Genomic DNA, 19,868 nt, shown 5'->3' with positions numbered 1-19,868 from the left:
AAGCCGAATGACACCGAATAATGGAAAAACAGGTGTACCTTCGGTTTCCTTCCTCTCGGTGACAAAAGAATAAAATACTAAAGAAACTAATCGAATTTAAACGAAGAAGTAATAGGAAGATCGAACGGAAATTGAATCGTAACCATTTATCATGTAAAACGGAGATGGACAAACCTCGTATCAAGATACAAAAAAATAACGAACAGACGAGAACAAAAATTGGAGTTTGAATTATGAAATGATATATTGCACGTCGATTAAAAATATAGTTTTTTTAATGAGCGCGTTGCTTTAATTCGTTATGTATTATTCTGGTAAGTAAGTGTTTATTAATTATTCAAGTATGGGTGTATTTACCTTTTGAGGACTGCTGGCGCGAGGGCTGCAAGAGACAAAGCTGTTCTCCTTGTCAGCAGATGGCGACACTGGCTCTGGACTGGTACAGCGTCGCGACGCCATGCCGAGAAGTCGACGTGCCTTCGGTCTGGATTTCACCGTGCTTTCGGGTGTACTTTTGAATTTGAAGGCATTTTTGAAAAGCCTGGAAAAAAAGACAAACATGGAAAATTAAACATAATCGAATTTACTATACAAGGATTCACGCACGTGCTATGATCGAACCTAACCTCCAAACATTTTCGCGCCCACTATGTAGTGACGTAACGAGCAACACAAAAACCCGTATGATAGAATTTACAGTAGAACTCTCAACCTAGATTCGTATCAAGACCTACTAAGTAATTTCTGATTCTTAAAAAATTGTGAAAAATACAAGAAACAACCAATGCTACATCTGTCAATAAAGAGTGCAGATTACACTAGTGTCATTGTGCACACAGTAATCTCCCTTACCTCAACTACCAATCCAAGCCAAAAATCTCTTACAAACAAACAAAACAGACACGGAAAATGCATGATACACACTTATTTTCTGAAGAACCGTTCAATTGTAGGCTACGTTAACCGGGCACGCGACTCTTGCTCAACCCAAGCGGCATCGTTTTCGGTTATTGTAGTTATGGTTTGATAAATAACATCGAGACACTACATCGCGAACAAAACGTCCATTATCGTGAATTTTGAAGAGACTCGAGACGCTCTCGACCAGAAATTTGGAACGTGAGATGATTTTGGCGCGAACTCGCGCACATTGTACATACTTTCTAGCGACACGCGGTGAACACGTTGTTCTATTCGGTACTCGTGTGCCCAACCAGGGCTGGCTCTACGAAATAGTTACTACTAGGGCTTCAGAAATTTAAGACTGGATGGATAACGAAGTCAAGATTATATTTATACATTCAGGTATATTATTGATCTTGAGGAAAGATTATTTATGTTTGACAGAAATTTGTGCAATAATACCGTTATCACTCATATAATAAACGCATAAAATTCAAAGGATAGCGATTCGTAACACGAGGAGAATAAGTTAGAAAGTGCATGGTGCTGGGAACTCTAACGCCTGCTCTGAACGCGAACATCGACTGGTGGCGCCACCCTGCGTAGATAGGAGCAAGCTACACGAGCGCGCCAACAGACGCAGAACGAGCAAATATTTCATCGTACGTTCGTCAAATACTATTCGTCGAAACGTGCCAATGATAAACTTATCTACCGTTGTTGTTGTGATTCAAGCCTGTTCGGGCACTACTACTTTTTACTCACGCGTCCGTAGAATCCACCGAAACACGAAATACACGGAAAACAGGAATTACTCTTGCACCGATTGGACATCGAAAGATTTTTTTATTCGATTCACGGCTGCCACTCGACAGCTTTTCCTCTTGACTTTATCAGTGGCGTAATCAACAATTCTAACTTTAATGTTCGAAGAAAAAGCGGGTTTCTTTATATTTATCAAATTCGACAAAATTACATAATTAGAGTCGAACGAAAGATTTCTGACAAGACAATTACATGTTTCCACCATAATCACTCTTTATTACTTATGTTTACAACAACAAAGGACGCTCACAATTAGAAAAATAATGAAAAACTGACATGTCTATCTCAAAGTAAGCCCTGCACAAGCTTCGCCACGTATACTTTCGCAAACTTCACTGAATCACACAGCACGTAGATGATCCTTGGAGAAAACGACGAACCGGCGTGTGTTAAACGAAAGCTGGTTAATTCGAAGCGCGACAATACCTTGTACATTGGCACACGTCGCATGAATCCGTGACAGCTTCCCAAAACATGGCAAGACAGTGTGTGTGTGTAGGTCGGACGAAACGAACGAATAGGGTAAAATTCCTCGTCTCGTGGAATTTTGTTAACGAAGACTTGTCGCGAACAACACGGTCGCGATCGCAACGATCTCGATCGGGCGATAGTCGCCACGCGTCTGACCGAGCAGCGAACGGGGTTTGCGTACTGTTCACCTGCGAAACTCGTACCAACTGCTCGATCTGGCGGGAAGCTATGGCTTTATATGAAGTAGCGCCGCGGAGTGGGGGCAAGGGCCGACCAATGGGCGACTGGGAAAGGGCCCGCCTAAATCTTCTCAAGGCGGGTAGGGAGAACGGAACGCGGAATCCTCTCTTTAGGGCGACCGCTATGGGGGGCCCTTTTCAGCCCCTCTTGCCGCCGTCTTTCGTTACGTCCTGTGTCTCGTACCCGCTAAGTGCACGTGAAGTGCGCGCGCTACGAGCTTAGGGTTTAATAACAACGGTGTTAGCTGCACCGAGAGGTGTCGCGGGGGTTACGTTTTAATTGGGCTTATTAACTGCGAAGGGGGTTGCAAACACTAGATGTTTATGAATCTTGTATTTATTCGGTGGAATAATAAGGATGTTGTTACTGTAATACTTTCGATTGTTTCTAAATAAATATAAAATTCCAGATTATTCTCAAATTATCATCATCGTTACATATGTCGCACTAAATATACATTAAAAATAAAATGAAATCACTTGGGCCGAGTCAAATTGTCCCTTCTTATCGTCTAGAGCCGTTGATAAAATTAATTTCTAACAGAGAAACGAATAGAATTCAAATAGAAAACAGCCAGATCGAAAGGCCAATTAATTAAAAGACCAGCTAATCATCTTCGAAGTTTCTCCAAATATAAATAACTGTAAAATAAAACAACGCGTTATACTCCATATAACATTTCAACTAAGTGACTCGAAACGTGCCGGAGTTTTCCAATATTATTATTGCTCCTGCAAACAGGAATGCGCATGTATAGAATACTTAAGTGTACGATGGCCCCCCCCCGCCCGCCGACCCCACCCCACCCCCCACCCCCACTCCTCAATCACTGTCCGCCTCTGTCGAATACATGCGCGGTCATTCACTGACTACATAGCTCCTCACTTTCGATACCAGAGCGGAAAAGGTTGCCGACCATAGGAGTTCCTCGCACTGAAAGGGCCCTCTTTCCGTCTCTTTCGCTCTTTGGCAGGGGTCCTCGTCCCGTCGGTTGATGCACCGACTGCTCCGAAGGATGCAGCTCTCTCGGGCAGGTACGACTCGGTCCGTTTTTTTCATTCTGCCGATCACAATGCTTCACCTGATCTTTGATACCACCCTCGCATTCTTCGGAGATTTTCACACGGCAGGTAACCCACCCCCGTAAGGCTCGAGTGCACAAGTGCCGTTCGAGGATTGCTGTTGATACGATACGTATATGAATAACAATACGGTCGAGCACCGGCTGCTTTCTAAATATTTTTACGATGTTCATTAGTATTTCTTGGATTGGTCGACACCGAATCTATCGACATTCCATCCGTATGCTGTTGGACAGATAGGATACATGAAATTCTTAAAATCGTATATCCATGAAGTCGCAAATCGTCACGAATTATTATTTTAATAATAATCCTGAGAGTTCAATCCCGAGGAGTCGAAAACGTTTGTTTGCTAGTTAAGATCAATGAATATATTAATTTTTTCGAATGATACCGTATCGATTGAGTCGATTCGAATTAGAATCATCAGGCAAGAGAGAGAGAGAGAGAGAGAAAAACGATAACTCCGAGAATCAATTTCACGCGACGAGAGCATCAGTCGTATCTCTCGCGATAAGAACGCTCGCAGGATCGGAGCCGTAAAACATGCTGTGACTTCGAAGTTCGAACTGCCATGGAAATGGCGGGAGAACTCGTCGATGTAAGAGGAGGAACGAGTTACCAACGGACGTGTCTGATGCCACGCCGATAGGTATGCTGTTCTCCCCGTTATTTAATCATCTTCGTCCCATCTTTCTCGATGGAACGTTGGAAATACAAGTGACTGTCTTTGGGGTTATAATTGGCGATATCGAAATTCTTGGAAAAGCAGGAAAAGTATACTCGGAATTGGTAGTATCGAAATAACGTTAACAAACGTACATTTTCGAAATCTGTGAATAACGAGGGCATTAAATTAAAAATAAAGCGTTAATACATACTTTGTTTCCAATATTTAACTACAGTACGAAAAGAAGTTATTATAGGCTAACCTACAGACAAATTCTTGACCGAGTAAAGATGAAAACTACCTATTCGAGGGTCGTATCGAAGAATAAGGCCCAATATTGGCGCAACTTTTATTATTTGGCTACCCTCGACTCTATTCAGGGAGAGAGTACACCCACTTCGGCTAACCGAAAGTCTGCCAACTCGACGGAACGACTAAACCCCGCGAATTCTCAATAACTGTAATTTCCAGGGAGGCGAGCAAGTATAGGGGTCGCGGGGGAGACAAAGTGACAGACAGAGAGGCTGGGGGTTGGGGTGGCAGGACGGTGGGGGTCAACGGGCACCAGAGAACACAAGAAACGATCCACCGGGTCGTTCCCAGCGGTCGTGACTGCAAAGATTATTCGCTATAGGGCATCGAACGCGTACAACGCGATACCATGGGGGTAGCTCAGCTGCTTTCTGCCACACATATCGGGGGTACCAGCCACCCCTCGTAAGCAGCTGCCAGATCGCGCACCTTCCTCGACGTAACACGTTGCACCACCTTCCTTGTCGATCCACCAGCAACAATTTTGCCATTAACAAATCGATTAACATTGAGCCGAATGAAAATTCATTTAAAATCATCATGTTTGTCGATTTCGGGAATTTAAATGGTGTACCCTTGGGTGGTGGTAGGTGATACTACCATAGTTTGGTTCTACCATTTCAGCAATCTTTACAATTTTGGGAAGATCGACGACCCAAACTATGATGTCATCTACACGAACAGTTCATGTTCCTTATTTTTTACTTCTAGAGTGTCGCTTTAAAACGCCCATACTCGAAGGGTTAAGGAATGGAATTTAAATGTACAACGACACGGAGGACAGATAGACGAGACAGATCGAGTGGGATGGGCACCGACCCGCCGATGGAACCCGTATGAAAGGTTCCCGCGGAAGTTAGGCGTTCTGGGATCCGCGGACAACGAGGATATGTAAATCGTAAGGATCCGAGCGCATCGGTAGCACGCGCGGTTTTCCTCCGTGCGTTTCTGCTTGGCTTCTGGACCATCTTGCGAGGAAACGAGCGGTTCGAACTTATAACGGACTGGAAGGGGACACGAAATCGGGCGAACGCCCGTGTCCCTACGACTTTGATTTTTCTATAAGAAGGAGTGCAGATGGTCGTATCCATTGTGATGGTTGGCACGTGCCAACTATGGGCACCCCGATGGTGCACCGCTAAGTGCATATACACACGTGTACGTGTAACAGACACTGGCTGCGTGCGTGTGAGCATACGACTGCGCGCACAGAGAGACTCGCACTGCGCGATTATTCGTACGGTGCGCACCAGGGCCGATCTACCACTCGCTTCGCGCCCCTGTGTAACTTTCAACTTGGAAATTTCCCCTCCTAAATTGTATCACAAAAATCTGTTAATTTTGTATCGTTGGAATTTTTTTTTTAGAGGGGTTATTATTAATGTACGAATGTCTACGTCTAGAATGTATTCTATAGAAATTTTGTATAGAATGATAATGAAAGTGTGGAATTCTTTTTTTCTGGTCACTTCCTCGCTACAAAAGAGAGCGATAAGTCCTCCGGCATTTTGCGATACGAGGCTTCGTTGACTAGACGTAAGTAATTTAAATTCTCTGACGTAGAGCTTCGGGCGCGCGACACGTGCTGAAACTTCAGCCGTTCGTATCTCGTTAAAGAAACTTTAGATTGCGAAACGGAAGAGGACTTTTCGATTCGCATTGGCACGAGGAACCGATCTTGTGTATAACTTGTATATACGCTTGCTTTCCCTGATATTAAAAAAAACTATTTTTTCTTTGTTGGACGACCTTTAAAAAAGAGTGCCCCCATGCTGTGCGTCGTTTGCTTCGACATAAAGACGCCCCTGGGGAGTACGTAGGTACGTGTACGTACGAGTCGCACGTACAGGCGTCGCGACGCGGTGTCTCCTATTCAAGTGACACAGGAGGAACGAAACGTCGGGGAGACATTTACGTAATACCTGCCAGGGGGTTCTCAAATCACGGAGCCCATATCGTACTTTACCCTTGGACATCCTAAAATATTCGAACGTAATCGGTTGAAAAATTGTTGGATAAACCTCTTACATAAAAATTATTTTTACTTGCAATATTTAATCGATGGGATCGTGATAATAGACAAATTGCGAATTTACCCCCAATCTTGGATCGATGTTGGATGATTCGTTGAGAAATCGAGAGTAGGGGGGGGGGGGGGGAGGAAGAGGAGGAGGAGGCACCGCGGGATCGATGACGAAACGAAGAGAAAAGAACCCCTGACGATGATGACCCCGTAACCGTAAAGTCTGGTAGAGAGCAAGACGGCTTTGCAGCTTCCTAAACGGGATCATCATCTGTTCCTACGGGATCCCCCGAAGGGCGTAGAGAAGACAGCCTGCTTCGGTTCTCGCTATTCTTTCGGATACGCGCAGCCGCCGCAGATGCACCGTGCCGGGAGAGACGAAATTCGCAATAACGTCCGGGAAGGAATCGAAAGAAAGACGAGGAGGTGTATAAAAATTGCCCCCCGAACCCCTCGCCCCAAACAGCCGCCGAAAACTCCCCTCTTCTGGATGGGATGGATAGACGTGGAAACGAAGAGAAGTCAGAAAAAATAATCACCCTGGGAAGAAGAGGGACCCGTGGGGCGGCGCGGAAGAGGGGGAGAGGGCTAGACGAGAAGAAGAGTCTGCGACACGAGGGAAATCTCGAGAGAAGGGTGATCGGGGAATCGAGATTCGGGGAATTCTCGCGAAATCGACGATTCTTTATATTCGTATTAATGGAGAAACAGTAATCTCGAGTCCCACGCAGAGAAATCGACGGGAATGGTCGGGCAGAGGGCTCCTAGTGGCGGGAAACAGCCTCCCAAAGTCTACGATCGATGCGAAACGGTTCCTGATTGCTCATTGTGTCAGGAATCGGCAGCACGCGCGCCGGGTCCGCACATCTGCGACTCGCGTAGGGTCGTTGGAATGGCAGGAATATGGAAAAGTTTACATTTTTTTTTCTTCTTGTTTTCTTTTTCTTACTTAGAACGAGTTAAAATTAGTTAAAATGTGCGACCATAGATTTTGTGCGTGAAAAGAATGAATTCATTTTCCAGGGGGTGGTTCATCGGAATACCATGAAATTAGGTATGGTAACGAAAAAAATGATTACTGTACTTTACGTCATTCTTGACATGTGTTCCGAGTATGTATCATGCAGCAAACACTGTACGAGTATTTGCAGGTAGTCATATGGGGCGATTCGGCCTGTTTAACATGCATTACCATGCTCTGGAATATCTACGTTCGTTCTCAGGCTCAGCTGTTTCTTTTCAAACGGAAGCGTACGCGTACTTACACATTCAATTCACAACTAAACATGTTTCCCCTTTTCTTTGCTTATTGTCTGCTTTTATTATACCAAGGGTAGAAATTAATTCTGTGCCTTCGTATTCAATCATTTGTAACTCTAACTTAAACGGATATAAACATCAACCTAAATCTCAACCTGATGGCCAATAGAGTATATCTATATGTTTGAAGTTCGTCAGCCATGAAATTTTGCTTATTATTATACTCTTATAATTATTACGATACGTTAGAAAAACAAGAGGTGAGGCTGAGACTTGGGTTATGTACTTACATACAGTCGGTACCATAAATATTCGTACCCTCTATGTGTTTGTACAAATACGTTGATGTATAAATATATGTATACATGTATAAGCTTATTCGTATGCATATTTATAATAAAAAATTCATTTGGTTCTATCGAAACATTTATTCAATTTAGTCAAACTTCATCGATAGACATAGAGGGTACGAATATTTGTGGGATTCATTGTAGAGATGGACTCATGGAGTTGAAATTAAGGATTTTGTTATAAATGATGGAATATAGAAGCACATACCTAATCTCACTTTTTCATTACTTTTGCCTGTCCACAGAAAAATCGTACAATAGAACTCACCCCTCCAAAGAAGGACCGAATCCAGCTCGTTAATAGACGGCAGAAAGGAAAGGGTCTGAATTTCAATTAGCCAACGTGTCGACCGATCGAAACAAAGCCGCCCCGTATGGGAAATAAAGAAAAGGCTCGTTTCGTCCTATAAAGTTTTGGTCTGCGAAGAACGGCCGCCAACTTATCGACGGGACGCGAAACAATCGAACGAATTTCCAAACTTCTCCGGATCCGAACAATGTTCGTTAAGAGAAAGGACGAAAGGCGCGAGTCCTTTGGCTCGGTTTACCCCTGGCCCGGCCCCGTGTTTTCTCGCTCGCTCGTTTGCCCCGCGTTTGCACAATAGAAAAAGGTATTCCTACGGATTTCCGTGCGAATTTACAAAAGGCACGGGGCCCACGGGTGGGCCGCTAGGTAACAGGCGCCGCCCACCTGTTAAATAGCGCAAATTCCGACAGCCTGCGGAACCTAGCGTTCCGAAACCATTCTTCAAAAACTGTTTCGCCTTCGAGCTCCGAAGCCGCTCGACTGCGGCCTTTTGACGAATGCCTTTTTATTGCCCGAAATTAAGAAACGTTTTGACCAACCGACGCGAAAGGTAGCAATCGGTTCGGTACGGTGCCGACTGTTATTGCGGGGGATACCGCGCAATTATGGCTCGTAAAACGACATTGTTTCGTCCGTTCGTACGACTGTGGCTCGCTATTGTCACTGGAGTAATTAACAAATGAGTTTGAATGCAATGAAACGCCATGCGCTCTGGACTGGATTCGTTTCAGGGGGTCAGGTCTTGAAGACGGTAATTTCCTTTGTACGAAATGGGTCGCGGTGGGTGTGAGTTACGTATCGTAAAGGTGCGAAGAACAGAATACGGGAGCGGGAAGGTTAATGAACGTAGTTATAACTGCCTATTGTATTTGTACGTCGTGTTTGCAGGTAATAAAACACGATAAGTAGGTGTCGAGGGACCCCGTGAAGTCGAGGCTTATCGGTAAAGTGCGGGCGCAGTGGAAGGTACGCATTTTCGAAATTGATTTAGTCTACCGGGGGGTTCAATTCCTTTGGAGTAAAATGGATCGGTCGATTTGATAAAATTCGGTCTATTTAGTTAGTATATTTTTAAGCACAATATGTACGAATACGGTAGATGTACTATCTCCGAGATACAATTTCAAAACGACACGGGAAAAGGACCGAGTAACTCGGGGACTTGGGGCTGTAAAATTCTGTCCGTTAAATCGGGGCAACGCGGTAAATCGGGGTCCGTTAAATCGGGGTAAATCGAGGAATCGAGGCTTTAGGACTCCGAACGCTATTCAACTCTAGGTCATATAGCTATTCGCATTTATTTCGCGAACGTTCGACACAAAGCTATTAATTGCAACTTTACCGAAAGCAGAGATGGGGGCGAGCAAGTAACAAGACAGTTGTTCCTCGACAATCGGTTGTAGATGTATCAGGGGAACCGAAAAGTAACGTCATCTCTTTTACATTAAATTCAAACACGTTCTTAATAAATTTTTATTTTTAACGAATTATGTAATCACCCTCGTTATCAACAACTTTTTGCTATCCAGTGTGCAAACTTTCAATGCCAGATCGATAAAAAACAAAGTGTCGATGAATGACAAGTAAGTATCGAGATTCGCAGAAACGACATTACTTTAATAAAATGGGATCGAATTTAGAAATTTTAGAAGTCAAGATAAAATAAAATCTGATATGAAATGGCGCCACCGATAATGCTCTTGGTTGACTGTCTCGTGGAAAACTGGTAGAGGCACGTTCGTGACGCGGTGCGCGCGCATGGGTTGCGTGTTCCCGCGGGACTACCGACAGAATCGCGGACGAAACGGTCGCCACGAACGAGCGGTGTTTCTGGGAACGGAGCTGCAACGGTGGCTGTAAAGCAGCCAGACCTCGGGACACGGTCACGGCTTATCGCTCTCGACCGTAACTGAAATATCGCAACGATATCTCTCTCCTTCTCTCTCCACACAGTCTCGTCTGTTTCCCTCGCGTCCTCCACATCCTCTTCCCTTGCCCCCTCTGGTACCAGTTTATCTTTATTCGCGTTATCAGGTATCTTGGCGCTGTCGGTGCTTGCGTAGAAAGAAAAAATAACAACAGGGATTCGAATGAAATCCTTCGGTTTACGCATTAGTGGCAAATGTAATAAGTCGGTAAGAAATTAATGTCGGTTTTCGAATTTTCGAACTACGACGCTTGGTTTTGGGGTAACGGTTCACTTTGTTCTATTTACGTTTCGATATCATCTTACAGCGTATACTGCGGTGCAACTCCGACTCGTATTGTCCTACCAACCTAATATGTCGAGTAATCTAACGGCAATATTTTGATCGAGCTTGGAATTCCATCCATTCCTTGTAACTATCCTTCTATCGTATAATTTTGTTCCGAAGCCAAAATATAATTTGGGTTGGAAAGGGTTAACGGGAAACGCTCGCTCGCGCGCGCGTTCAAGGTTCGCGAAACAAGACGACTGAGACGAAAAGGTCGTCTCGTGTCCATCGATTATTCACGTACGAGTAAACCGTATGTAACAGCTGCGCCCGTATTGCATATCGCGAGAGCGAGCGTTAGACAATACGGAGCACGGTGCCCACATGGGGGAGACCGAAAGTGTTATATGGGGGCGTGTAACGCTTCCTATGTGTACACATCGAAGTCGAATATGCTCGATCGCACAGCTCCACTGGCTTCAGGGAACCACGCTCTATATACAACCCCTACTCCCTCTCCTTCCTCCCGCATACCTCAGTTGCAGAGTATGAATTCCACCGTTTATTGAAATTTGACCTTAAATAACCTTAGGACATGTTGGAAATTCCTCTGCACACAATCTGTACCTGTGTACCATATTTTAATATATATATAAAAAAAAAAAACAAAACAAAAAAAAAGATGAAAATTAACTTCCCCTCTTCCACTCTCTTCTCGATAAACAAGCTGAATATGACCTGAAATTCTTTCTTTGATCCACGATTATATGGAAGACCTTATCGATTGATATCAAACACGATATCTGGAAAAAAAATAATGTACATACCGACGATCGCTATGTACACGCACTCTTTCCCACCGTTCCTTCTTCCCCCTCGTCTGGCTTCTCTATTCGTTCCGTGTCCCGTCCCGTCAATGTTATTGTTCGGGCCGAACTCGCGACGAAAACTCGTAGACGAAAAAACCGGAGTAGTTGCTTCTCCCGAGTATTGTCATCGCTGTTCATAATTCGGTCCTATGTAGTTCTCCCATGGGACCGAAGACGGACGAAACTTTATTCGAATAATGCACTGGTTCTTAACCCTTTTCAAACTCGACAAACAGTTTGAAAAAAGATTCCCGATCTTTTAGAGACCATTGCGCCATATTTTGGAGAAAGTGTTCCTTCGGAGACACCTAATGGATCGTGCCACTCGTTGTTTAAATGATATAAATTAATCATGTGAGAAATACATGTGCTAATCATAACCAAAAGGTATGTGCACTTATAGAAAATGGAGTAACGATATTATTATATTGTTGTATATCAAATTCAAAAGTAATTTTTGTCAGAAAATAGAACGAAAGGTTAAACCAATCGACTACGTATTTCTGTAAACAAATTCTAGATGTTCGCAAAGTATGTTCGATCGAGCAATCGGACCTTTTTTGTGTACTCTGAGATACGTCCGTTCCTTGAATCGAATTCATATTTTTATCGAGCGCGTAACGGATAAAAAGCTTTGTATCTCGGTGAGAATTTCGCCCGTGTGGGACCAACTTGGTAAACGATTCGCCTGGAACGCGAGAAGAAACGCGAGAAGGACCGCCCTCGAAGGTCTCACGGACGTTACGGTAACCTGCTCTCGATAGAATAGCGAGCGGGTAACGATAACGATCTCGTGACCATCGATTACGATTATCGCGACCGGTTTCTCCTGTCGCCGTGGAGGGCGATTGAAAAGTTCTAACGGGCAACGTACAGGTGTATTTTCCACCTCGGAGGCACGAACGATATTTTAATTAAAATAGATGTACGCGATTCCTACTAAATATTTTAGGTTACGTGTAGAAACGTGTCGAAACTGCAATTTCGTGACATAAATAAGAAGCATTAAACCAAATTCCAAGAAACCATATCGACAGCCTTCTTGTCCTCCCCGTAGTGTGAGCGCTCAATAACACGAAACATAATCAATACGTGCCATTCAGGTCGGAATCAACCGCAAGTGTTCGAACACATGCGACAGGCCCTGATATGACGTATCACGCATGTTTTCTAGCGGAGACCACTTCGATTACTCGTTGTGAAGTCACGCAGTAACTCAAAACTTTTTAACGTAACTTGAAATTTGTTTCCCTCCGTTTAAAAATAGTTTGTAGCTCGAAAATGAATTTCGAAGCGATTTTGAATGCTTGTAATTTAAATCGTATTCGTATAAATCCCATAAAACTTGAACCTAATTCGTATCTGGCATTATGCATGTCGCCGTGGCGGCGCCGTCGGAGTGCAAGGGGTCAGAGGCTCGAAAATTCGATACGATCTGAACTAATACGGTCGTGAAAGTAGTCGCGACGGTTTCGGGATCGATATCGTTCGTTTTTCGCGAAAGACGACCGTTGGAATCGATTTCTCCTTTCACGATCCGCGAAACGGTACCAATTACGCGCAAAGAACGAAGAAGGGAAAACGACGAGCGAGCAACGTACACGGTCAAAGCGCCGCCGGTCATTTTCTTCTCGTCCCGCGCAGGAACGTTGCCCGTTCCCAGGCCGGGAGACTTCTCTCCGTCCACCCGAGGAGGAATTTAAATCTCAACGGTCGGTCGTGGTCTTTCATAGTGGGGAGAGGCGACACCGAGACGAGAGAGAGAAGGAGAGAGCGCTGCCACCGATGGAACGCCGCCTCTGCCTCTGCCTCGATCACGGCCACGGCTTCGACTTCGCTCCCGGAGCCCTGGACGCGCGGACTCCGGACCAGAGATCGGCAAAATTCTGCTCGAATACACCGAATCGTCGAATCACCGATCGAAGACGGTCAGAAATCGTGGTTTAGATACAAATCACGAAGGTAGAACCAAAGATAAGCATTTGTTTATTCGTTGCTTATTTGACACGTTGATCAAATCGGTCTTAGAAGAAATCAGTTGGTCTCCGCTTCCTCCCCCCCTCGAACCCTCATACTTGCTACGCGCGTATTTACATGGCAAGTAAGGTGCCTTTTCACGCTTTTTTTCTTTACTTAAATACACGCACGGCCCCCACCATCGATTTCCCTTGGAAATCGAGATTGCTCGTTGTTTATCCGTTTGTCGGTTACTCGAAACGTTTATCCGGATAAGAATTCTGCCCACCTCAGCCCCCGACGACCCCGAGACACGGCCGCAACCCCGAGGAAAAGAGAGATCCGACGAGCGAACCAACCAACGGACGAGCACCGAGTAGACGTGCATGACCGGGGTACGAACGAGAAGAAGGGGAAAGAAGAACCGTCCGCGACGCAAGGGGCGGGAGGGGGAGGGGGAGGTGACAGAGGAGGCGGCGGAGGATAGACGAAGAGGAGACTCGGAGGAACGCGCGAGAGAAAGCAACGGCCGCGACGAGGCGAGCGCGAAGAAGACAGAGGGGGCTGGGAGGAAACGCGGCGAAGAAGGACATTCTTGTTTGTAAACAGAAAGGCACGATCGCCAAGCGTCCGATGATACTCTTCGGACGTTTAGCGGACGTTGTCGTCGCGGATCGTCAGCCGTGTCGGTTCCAAGTTCTTCGAAACACCGCAAACGGTCCAATCGTTCTTTTTACCTCGCACCTTCTAACTGGGAATGGGCGAAATTCTTATCTAGATAAAAGTTTTTCGAGTAGCGTGAAACGAGGGTTACTTTGCACCTCGTGGGGTATCTTCTCGTAGATCCTAATTTACGAATTGAGTGCGATTTCTTGCACGAGAAAAGGGCAGGTCATTTTTCTGACCATCGAAAATATGAGAAAGATCGTCTTATCTTCGGAGGCAGCGCTCAGGACTGTGCAAATTTACGTGAAATTACACCTAACAGTCACTGACCATGGTTTGGTATGGTACTCCCAATAGGAACCAAACGAAACGTACTTTTCGCCGGCGGAAAAGAGCTTGGAAGTTGATCGCTCTTCGTAACGGGTTGTCCGGAAAGTTCGTGCCAATTTCTAAGAAACATTCAAAGACACGTTCGAATTTCGATATATATATATATATATTTATTGAATTATATATGTACCATTTTGTTCCACAATTTTTCCAACTTTTAAGGGATGTCCATATGTTATTTGTTTTCAACCATTACGATATATATTCAGACCTGTACCGCCTACTAAAAAACGGCGTGGACTTTCCAGACAACCCAATACTTTTACCAAGAAGATTTCTAGCAAGTGAAAAATGCTGTTGTCAGGCAGCGTCGCGGTGACGTTGTTCCGTCTGGTGTATTTACGATTTCTAACGGCCTCTCGTTTGAATTTTACGGTTACCACCAGCGTGAAGGCGTCGTGAGCGCAACGGCTCTCGCGCCTACTACCCACAACGACGACGGTATCGAGCCAACGTTCGATCTTTCTCCTCTTCTTCTCTTCTCTTCTCTTTCGTCAGTTGCGCGAGAGCGCTGGCGCGGCACGGACACGAGCGTTTTTTCGCGCAGCATCCAACGGCTATCAGAGACGAACGAAACTGTACTCGAATAACGTACAACGATACGTTCGATCTTACAGTCAAGTTTTCACTTATCCCTCTTTGTTTATCGAATTAGAATTCCAATAATTACTCACTCTTACCGAGAGACAGACTAAAACCTTTTCACCTTTTGTTCCCTATTCGAAATGTTTATCTAGATTTCTGGCCATTCTCTGGCAACGACGACTCATCGTCGGAGTCGTGGAAGAGGAGCTCCTTTAAGTTTCTTGCCAAGAGGTTTCCAACTTCCCGACAAAGGAAGTCTACCCGCGTTACCGTGCTAGTCGAACACCACGGAAGCTTAATGCCCTTCTTAATATCTCCCGCATTCCACCCTATAGGCTTTGGCTCCTTCCGCTATTCCTTGAGAACGATATGTACGTTTCTTGCGAGCCGACGGTTACCTCGAGCCCGTACTGTTCGCAGAAAGGCCTTCCTAGAAAGGTACTCGTTGCTTTTTCTGCGTATACACGTATCGACGATTGTAGGACCGGCCTCTATGCGTGCGAATGGAACCAACCTTTCCCTCGCACAGTGATTCCGATCAATCTACCAATTGGTCCCACTGAACGTATAGAGACACATAAAACGATATGTTCGATGTTTCCAAGTAAATGTTTCGACGATGTTCTACAAATATTTATGGGACCGCGTATTCGTACAGAAATGAAATGTAACTTTGAACAAATAAAAAGATAATAAGAAAAATTCGTTATGTAACGAATCGAGAGAAGCCACGTATGGTTACGTGGCGCAAGCGTCGCGAGAATCGCGCGGGAAGATAGCCTAAGGAAAAGCGACTACTTCAACTGGGGTCTCCTACAACCTGTTCCCGCGTTAGGCTCGTTATACTCGATGACCAAGAAGTCGACATCCCAATGCTACACACGCCGTCCTAAAAAATATTAAATTCACCTTCCCCGATCCTTTTTCCCCCGATCCGCGAGTGTACGAGGATGAAAATCCGCGAGCAACGCTATTCTCCTTAAGAACTCGTTTCTCACGCTAGGTCGGTTACCGAGGGAGGATGCGGGAGACCGCGGTGTGTGTTCGAAGGTCGCTCATTCCGATTGCTCCTTTTTACGCGGTGCACAAAGCCCTCTGGCTGCCCAAAGCCTCCAGAGATTTATTTCGTTTGTTTAACGACTTTATTCGCCATATTAAATACGAAAATAAAATGAACGTATGGGAATGATATCGACGCGAGAGGGGAGGCTAGGCTCTGGTTGTTTTACAACCTGATCCCGAGATCTCGACGCGCATCCACGAGATCTGCAACGAATTTCGGGCGGGAACGTCCAGCCTCCAACGTTTAGGCACTGAACCGCTTGCTCATTCGCGTACTATCCGAACTACGAACTACGATTTTTATTATCACATTATACAAGTATCCTTTTAATTCCTCTGCTCGTGACCGATCCATTCGCCACGAAAATGGAAAAGAATCGTCGTCGCGACAACGCGACATCTGTGATCGGAATGTCGCTACGTTCGAGTTTCCACGGATGAGAAACGTGACGTTCGACGGTTCGGGAGTTTAAAGGTCGGGGGCTTCGCTTGAAAACGGACGTTTAAAGGGCGAGATAAATAGCGCGTAGGGAGTATCGAGGGAATTCGATTCGAATCGGTCGCGACAACACGACGGCGCGGCGGAGAGAGTCGGACGCGGTGAGAGTGATAAAGGTAAGTGATGCAGGAAATGAAAGAAAGAGAAAAAAACTAGTTGGAAGGGCGCTGTTGCTGGGGGCACAAATCCGCCGTTAAGAGTCGAGTTAAAAGCGGCAGGAAAGAGTAACAGAGAAACAGAGAAACGAGGAGAACCGAGATATACACGAGAGAATAGAGTGGGAATAGGGCGCGGAGAGAAAGATGGGGGGTCGGAGCCGGAACGTTGGTGGGTGGGGAGGGCGTGATAGGAAGGAGGGAGGACGGGGGAGAGGGCCGCGGGGGGTGGAAGCGAAGATGAAGCGGATGAGGTGACGGGATGACGGGGAGACGAGTGTGGGTATACATGCAGGCATGCAGACAAACGGTCACATATACGCGAGCGGGTGGGATGACCAGGGAGAAAGAAGCGGAGAGGAAAGAGGAAGTTGCGCAACGGTTAACCGTCGCTGGGTGCGACGCGCAATATCTGACGATTCGCTCGAAAAATGCCACGCGTTCGTGCTGGACAACCACCTCCTCCCCGTCCGTCCGCGCCACTCGACGTATAAAAACGAAAGAGGAAAGGGTGAAACGATAAGACGAAAGAGACAAAAGGCTGTGTGCTCGTGAAACGGCGGTTTCTCCAACGAAAATCCACCGCACGGGACCGCCTTCGAGCCTCCCAACGGGCATAAAAGAAACGGATGATGGGAAGACCGCAATAAAATTCATCCTTCGAAACGACCCGTCGAGGCGTGCATCCGACCTCTTTCTTTCTAGACGAGCTACTCGGTTTTGGCCCCGTCCGCGTAGGTACCTGTGCGGGGGTGAACCGAAAGAACCACGAATAAGGACCACCACCCTCCCACCCCCTACCTGTTCGAGGAAGCTATGCGCGGGTGGTAGGCGTCCCTTTGATCTCCGCTTACAAAGGAAGGACACCCGCGACGTAGGCCTAGTTGCTTCGCGACACATCCGAATTTTTCTCCTTCCCGCGGCTTCCGTCAAGGCCAGCACTCCACTTGTTCGCTGTTTATGTGCGTGTCTCAGGGAGAAAGAGGACGAGACCAGAGGAAGAGGGGCAGGCGACAACTCGCCAAGGGGTAGCGAGACGTCTCCGCTTACACTTGCCGGGATTGGCGAGCAATAATTTACGCCCGGGGCCGGAAACGAGCCTGTTCTACGTTGTTCCATGGCTCATTGTTTCTTTTGGCGCTCGACACGACTTTTCATCTCTCGGACGGCTACTCACGCCGACGCACATGTTCCCGCGGTCGATGGTAGCCAAGAGCTTCTCAGAAAGGGACCTGTCACTGCTTTCCCAAGGGAGTTTCGTTTCACGAGGATGCTCACAAGGAATGTGTTTATATGTTGTATTTCGGGTCGAGTGAAATTATTGTAAAATATAACGGTAACCTACGCAGACAACGTGCATCGTCGATATTGTTACGGGCTATCTCAAACACATTATGTTGGGTTGCGACAGTAATCGAGCAAACTGTATGAAAACATTGTGCGCGTATTACTTACTAATAAAAAAGAAAGGAAGTTTTAGGGCAGCCTAATATGATTCTAAAATTATTTGTTAAATGTTGATATATTAATGACTCGAAAGCTATACGGACCTATACACGGTAAACTTAATGTTTTGTTACAAGTATACCAAGGACCACAAGTACACGTATTCGATTCAAAAAATTGCTGGGTCGTCTTGTGTAAATAAATAGACGGTCGTGGACCTCCCAAGCGATACATCACGAGTGGAGCAGGTTGAAAAGGTCGGTGGATCATTGAGTAGTTTCGCGGAAACGCTCGAAACGGTGGCGAGCCGAAACGACCGTCAGTTTCCCTCCAAAACCGGTCAGCTGATGGTATTTGCCCGACCAGCTGAGGGGTCGGGACGGGCCGGGACGGCACGGCTGCCAGGGGGTAGGCAGACACGGCCATTTTTAAATCCCTCGTAGCCGCCGATTTAAAAGACCGTGCTTGCTTTCTGCCACGGCGTCGACCTAGTCGTCCCCACCTCTTCGTCTCCCGCGACGCCCCGTCATCGTCGGCGCTCTGTTCCTTCGTTCCGCCGGACCTCACCCGCCCCACCTCCCCCCCCCCTTGTCTCCACCGTAACTCCAGCCCCCGCTGGGGGCTAAGCATCCTCAGATTTTTCCCGCGCTCGCGCGTTCCTTCTCTCTCTGTCCTCTCCTTCGCACGGATGCCCGCGCATCCTCTCGAATCCCGCGTTTTTTTTTCCCTCTTATCGCGCGTCGCCGTTTATACCAAACCGTCGCGTCTCGTATTTGGAGCGTCGCGATCACGTGACTGCGGAAACACTTCGACGACCTACATCGGGAACACTCGAATATAACACGTTATCTCGTTGCACGGTTACTTCATTCTTGAAACGAAGTTAAGATGTCTTCTTTTAAGATAAAATTTTGAATAATATTGTGGTCGAATTTTGTGCTCGAAATAATGGGAATAATTCTTTTTTTTTTTTTTTGTGTGTGTGTGTGTAAAATGTCGCGTTATTTCAAGGCTGGACGAATTAATATTTCTTCCTCGAGTAACTTTCAGTTTCTGGGTGTGTTTAGTTCGAAGAACTAGCCGCGGTAAAACGTGAAGTGGATTCGAAGATAGGAAGAACTGTACAAAGAACCTTACAGACTTATCGTATATCTAAATCAGTCTTATCGGCTTCCCGCGACCGATATTTGAAAAACATCAATGGTACGCGATCCGGCCACGAGATGCACAACAAATATTAGGAGACTCGGTGTCGTAAAAGATTCAGGGACAGCGTGAATGAAACGTAATCGATGCTTGCACGCGAGAAGACTCTAGAAGCGTTACATTGAACAGAGTTCAAATTTTGTTTCGAGACCGTTGAAGATTAGATAATTCAAGTAGTATCTCATTTCTTTCGTTCCTTAATGAAAAATCCTGTCACCCACTTCTCGGTTAGATCTGGGTTATTACCACCCATTCCGTGTGACGTGACGACCAACGTGTTAATTTGACCGATGGATCAGCTGACCAACTAATCTCCCTCTATTATCTTCTCGTCGGTCCCTAGACGCCACTACCCCGTCGTATGGGAATTTCTGGAGCCCGAGGGAAAAATTTGAA

The 19,868-nt window shown here is 46.0% G+C and overlaps 1 protein-coding gene across 1 annotated transcript in view; it reads right to left on the bottom strand.

The window, feature by feature from the left end:
- LOC128875512 (uncharacterized) overlaps positions 1-19,868 on the bottom strand; it is a 39,903-nt gene that overhangs the window by 6,032 nt on the left and 14,003 nt on the right. Inside the window, exon 4 of the mRNA XM_054121145.1 lies at positions 358-541. Coding sequence (XP_053977120.1) covers positions 358-541 — 184 coding nt within the window. The remainder of the gene's footprint in view (positions 1-357; positions 542-19,868) is intronic.

Source organism: Hylaeus volcanicus, chromosome 4, assembly GCF_026283585.1.
Source record: "Hylaeus volcanicus isolate JK05 chromosome 4, UHH_iyHylVolc1.0_haploid, whole genome shotgun sequence".
NCBI classification, from domain to species: Eukaryota; Metazoa; Arthropoda; class Insecta; order Hymenoptera; family Colletidae; genus Hylaeus; species Hylaeus volcanicus.
This window is presented reverse-complemented; position numbering and strand designations above follow the sequence as displayed.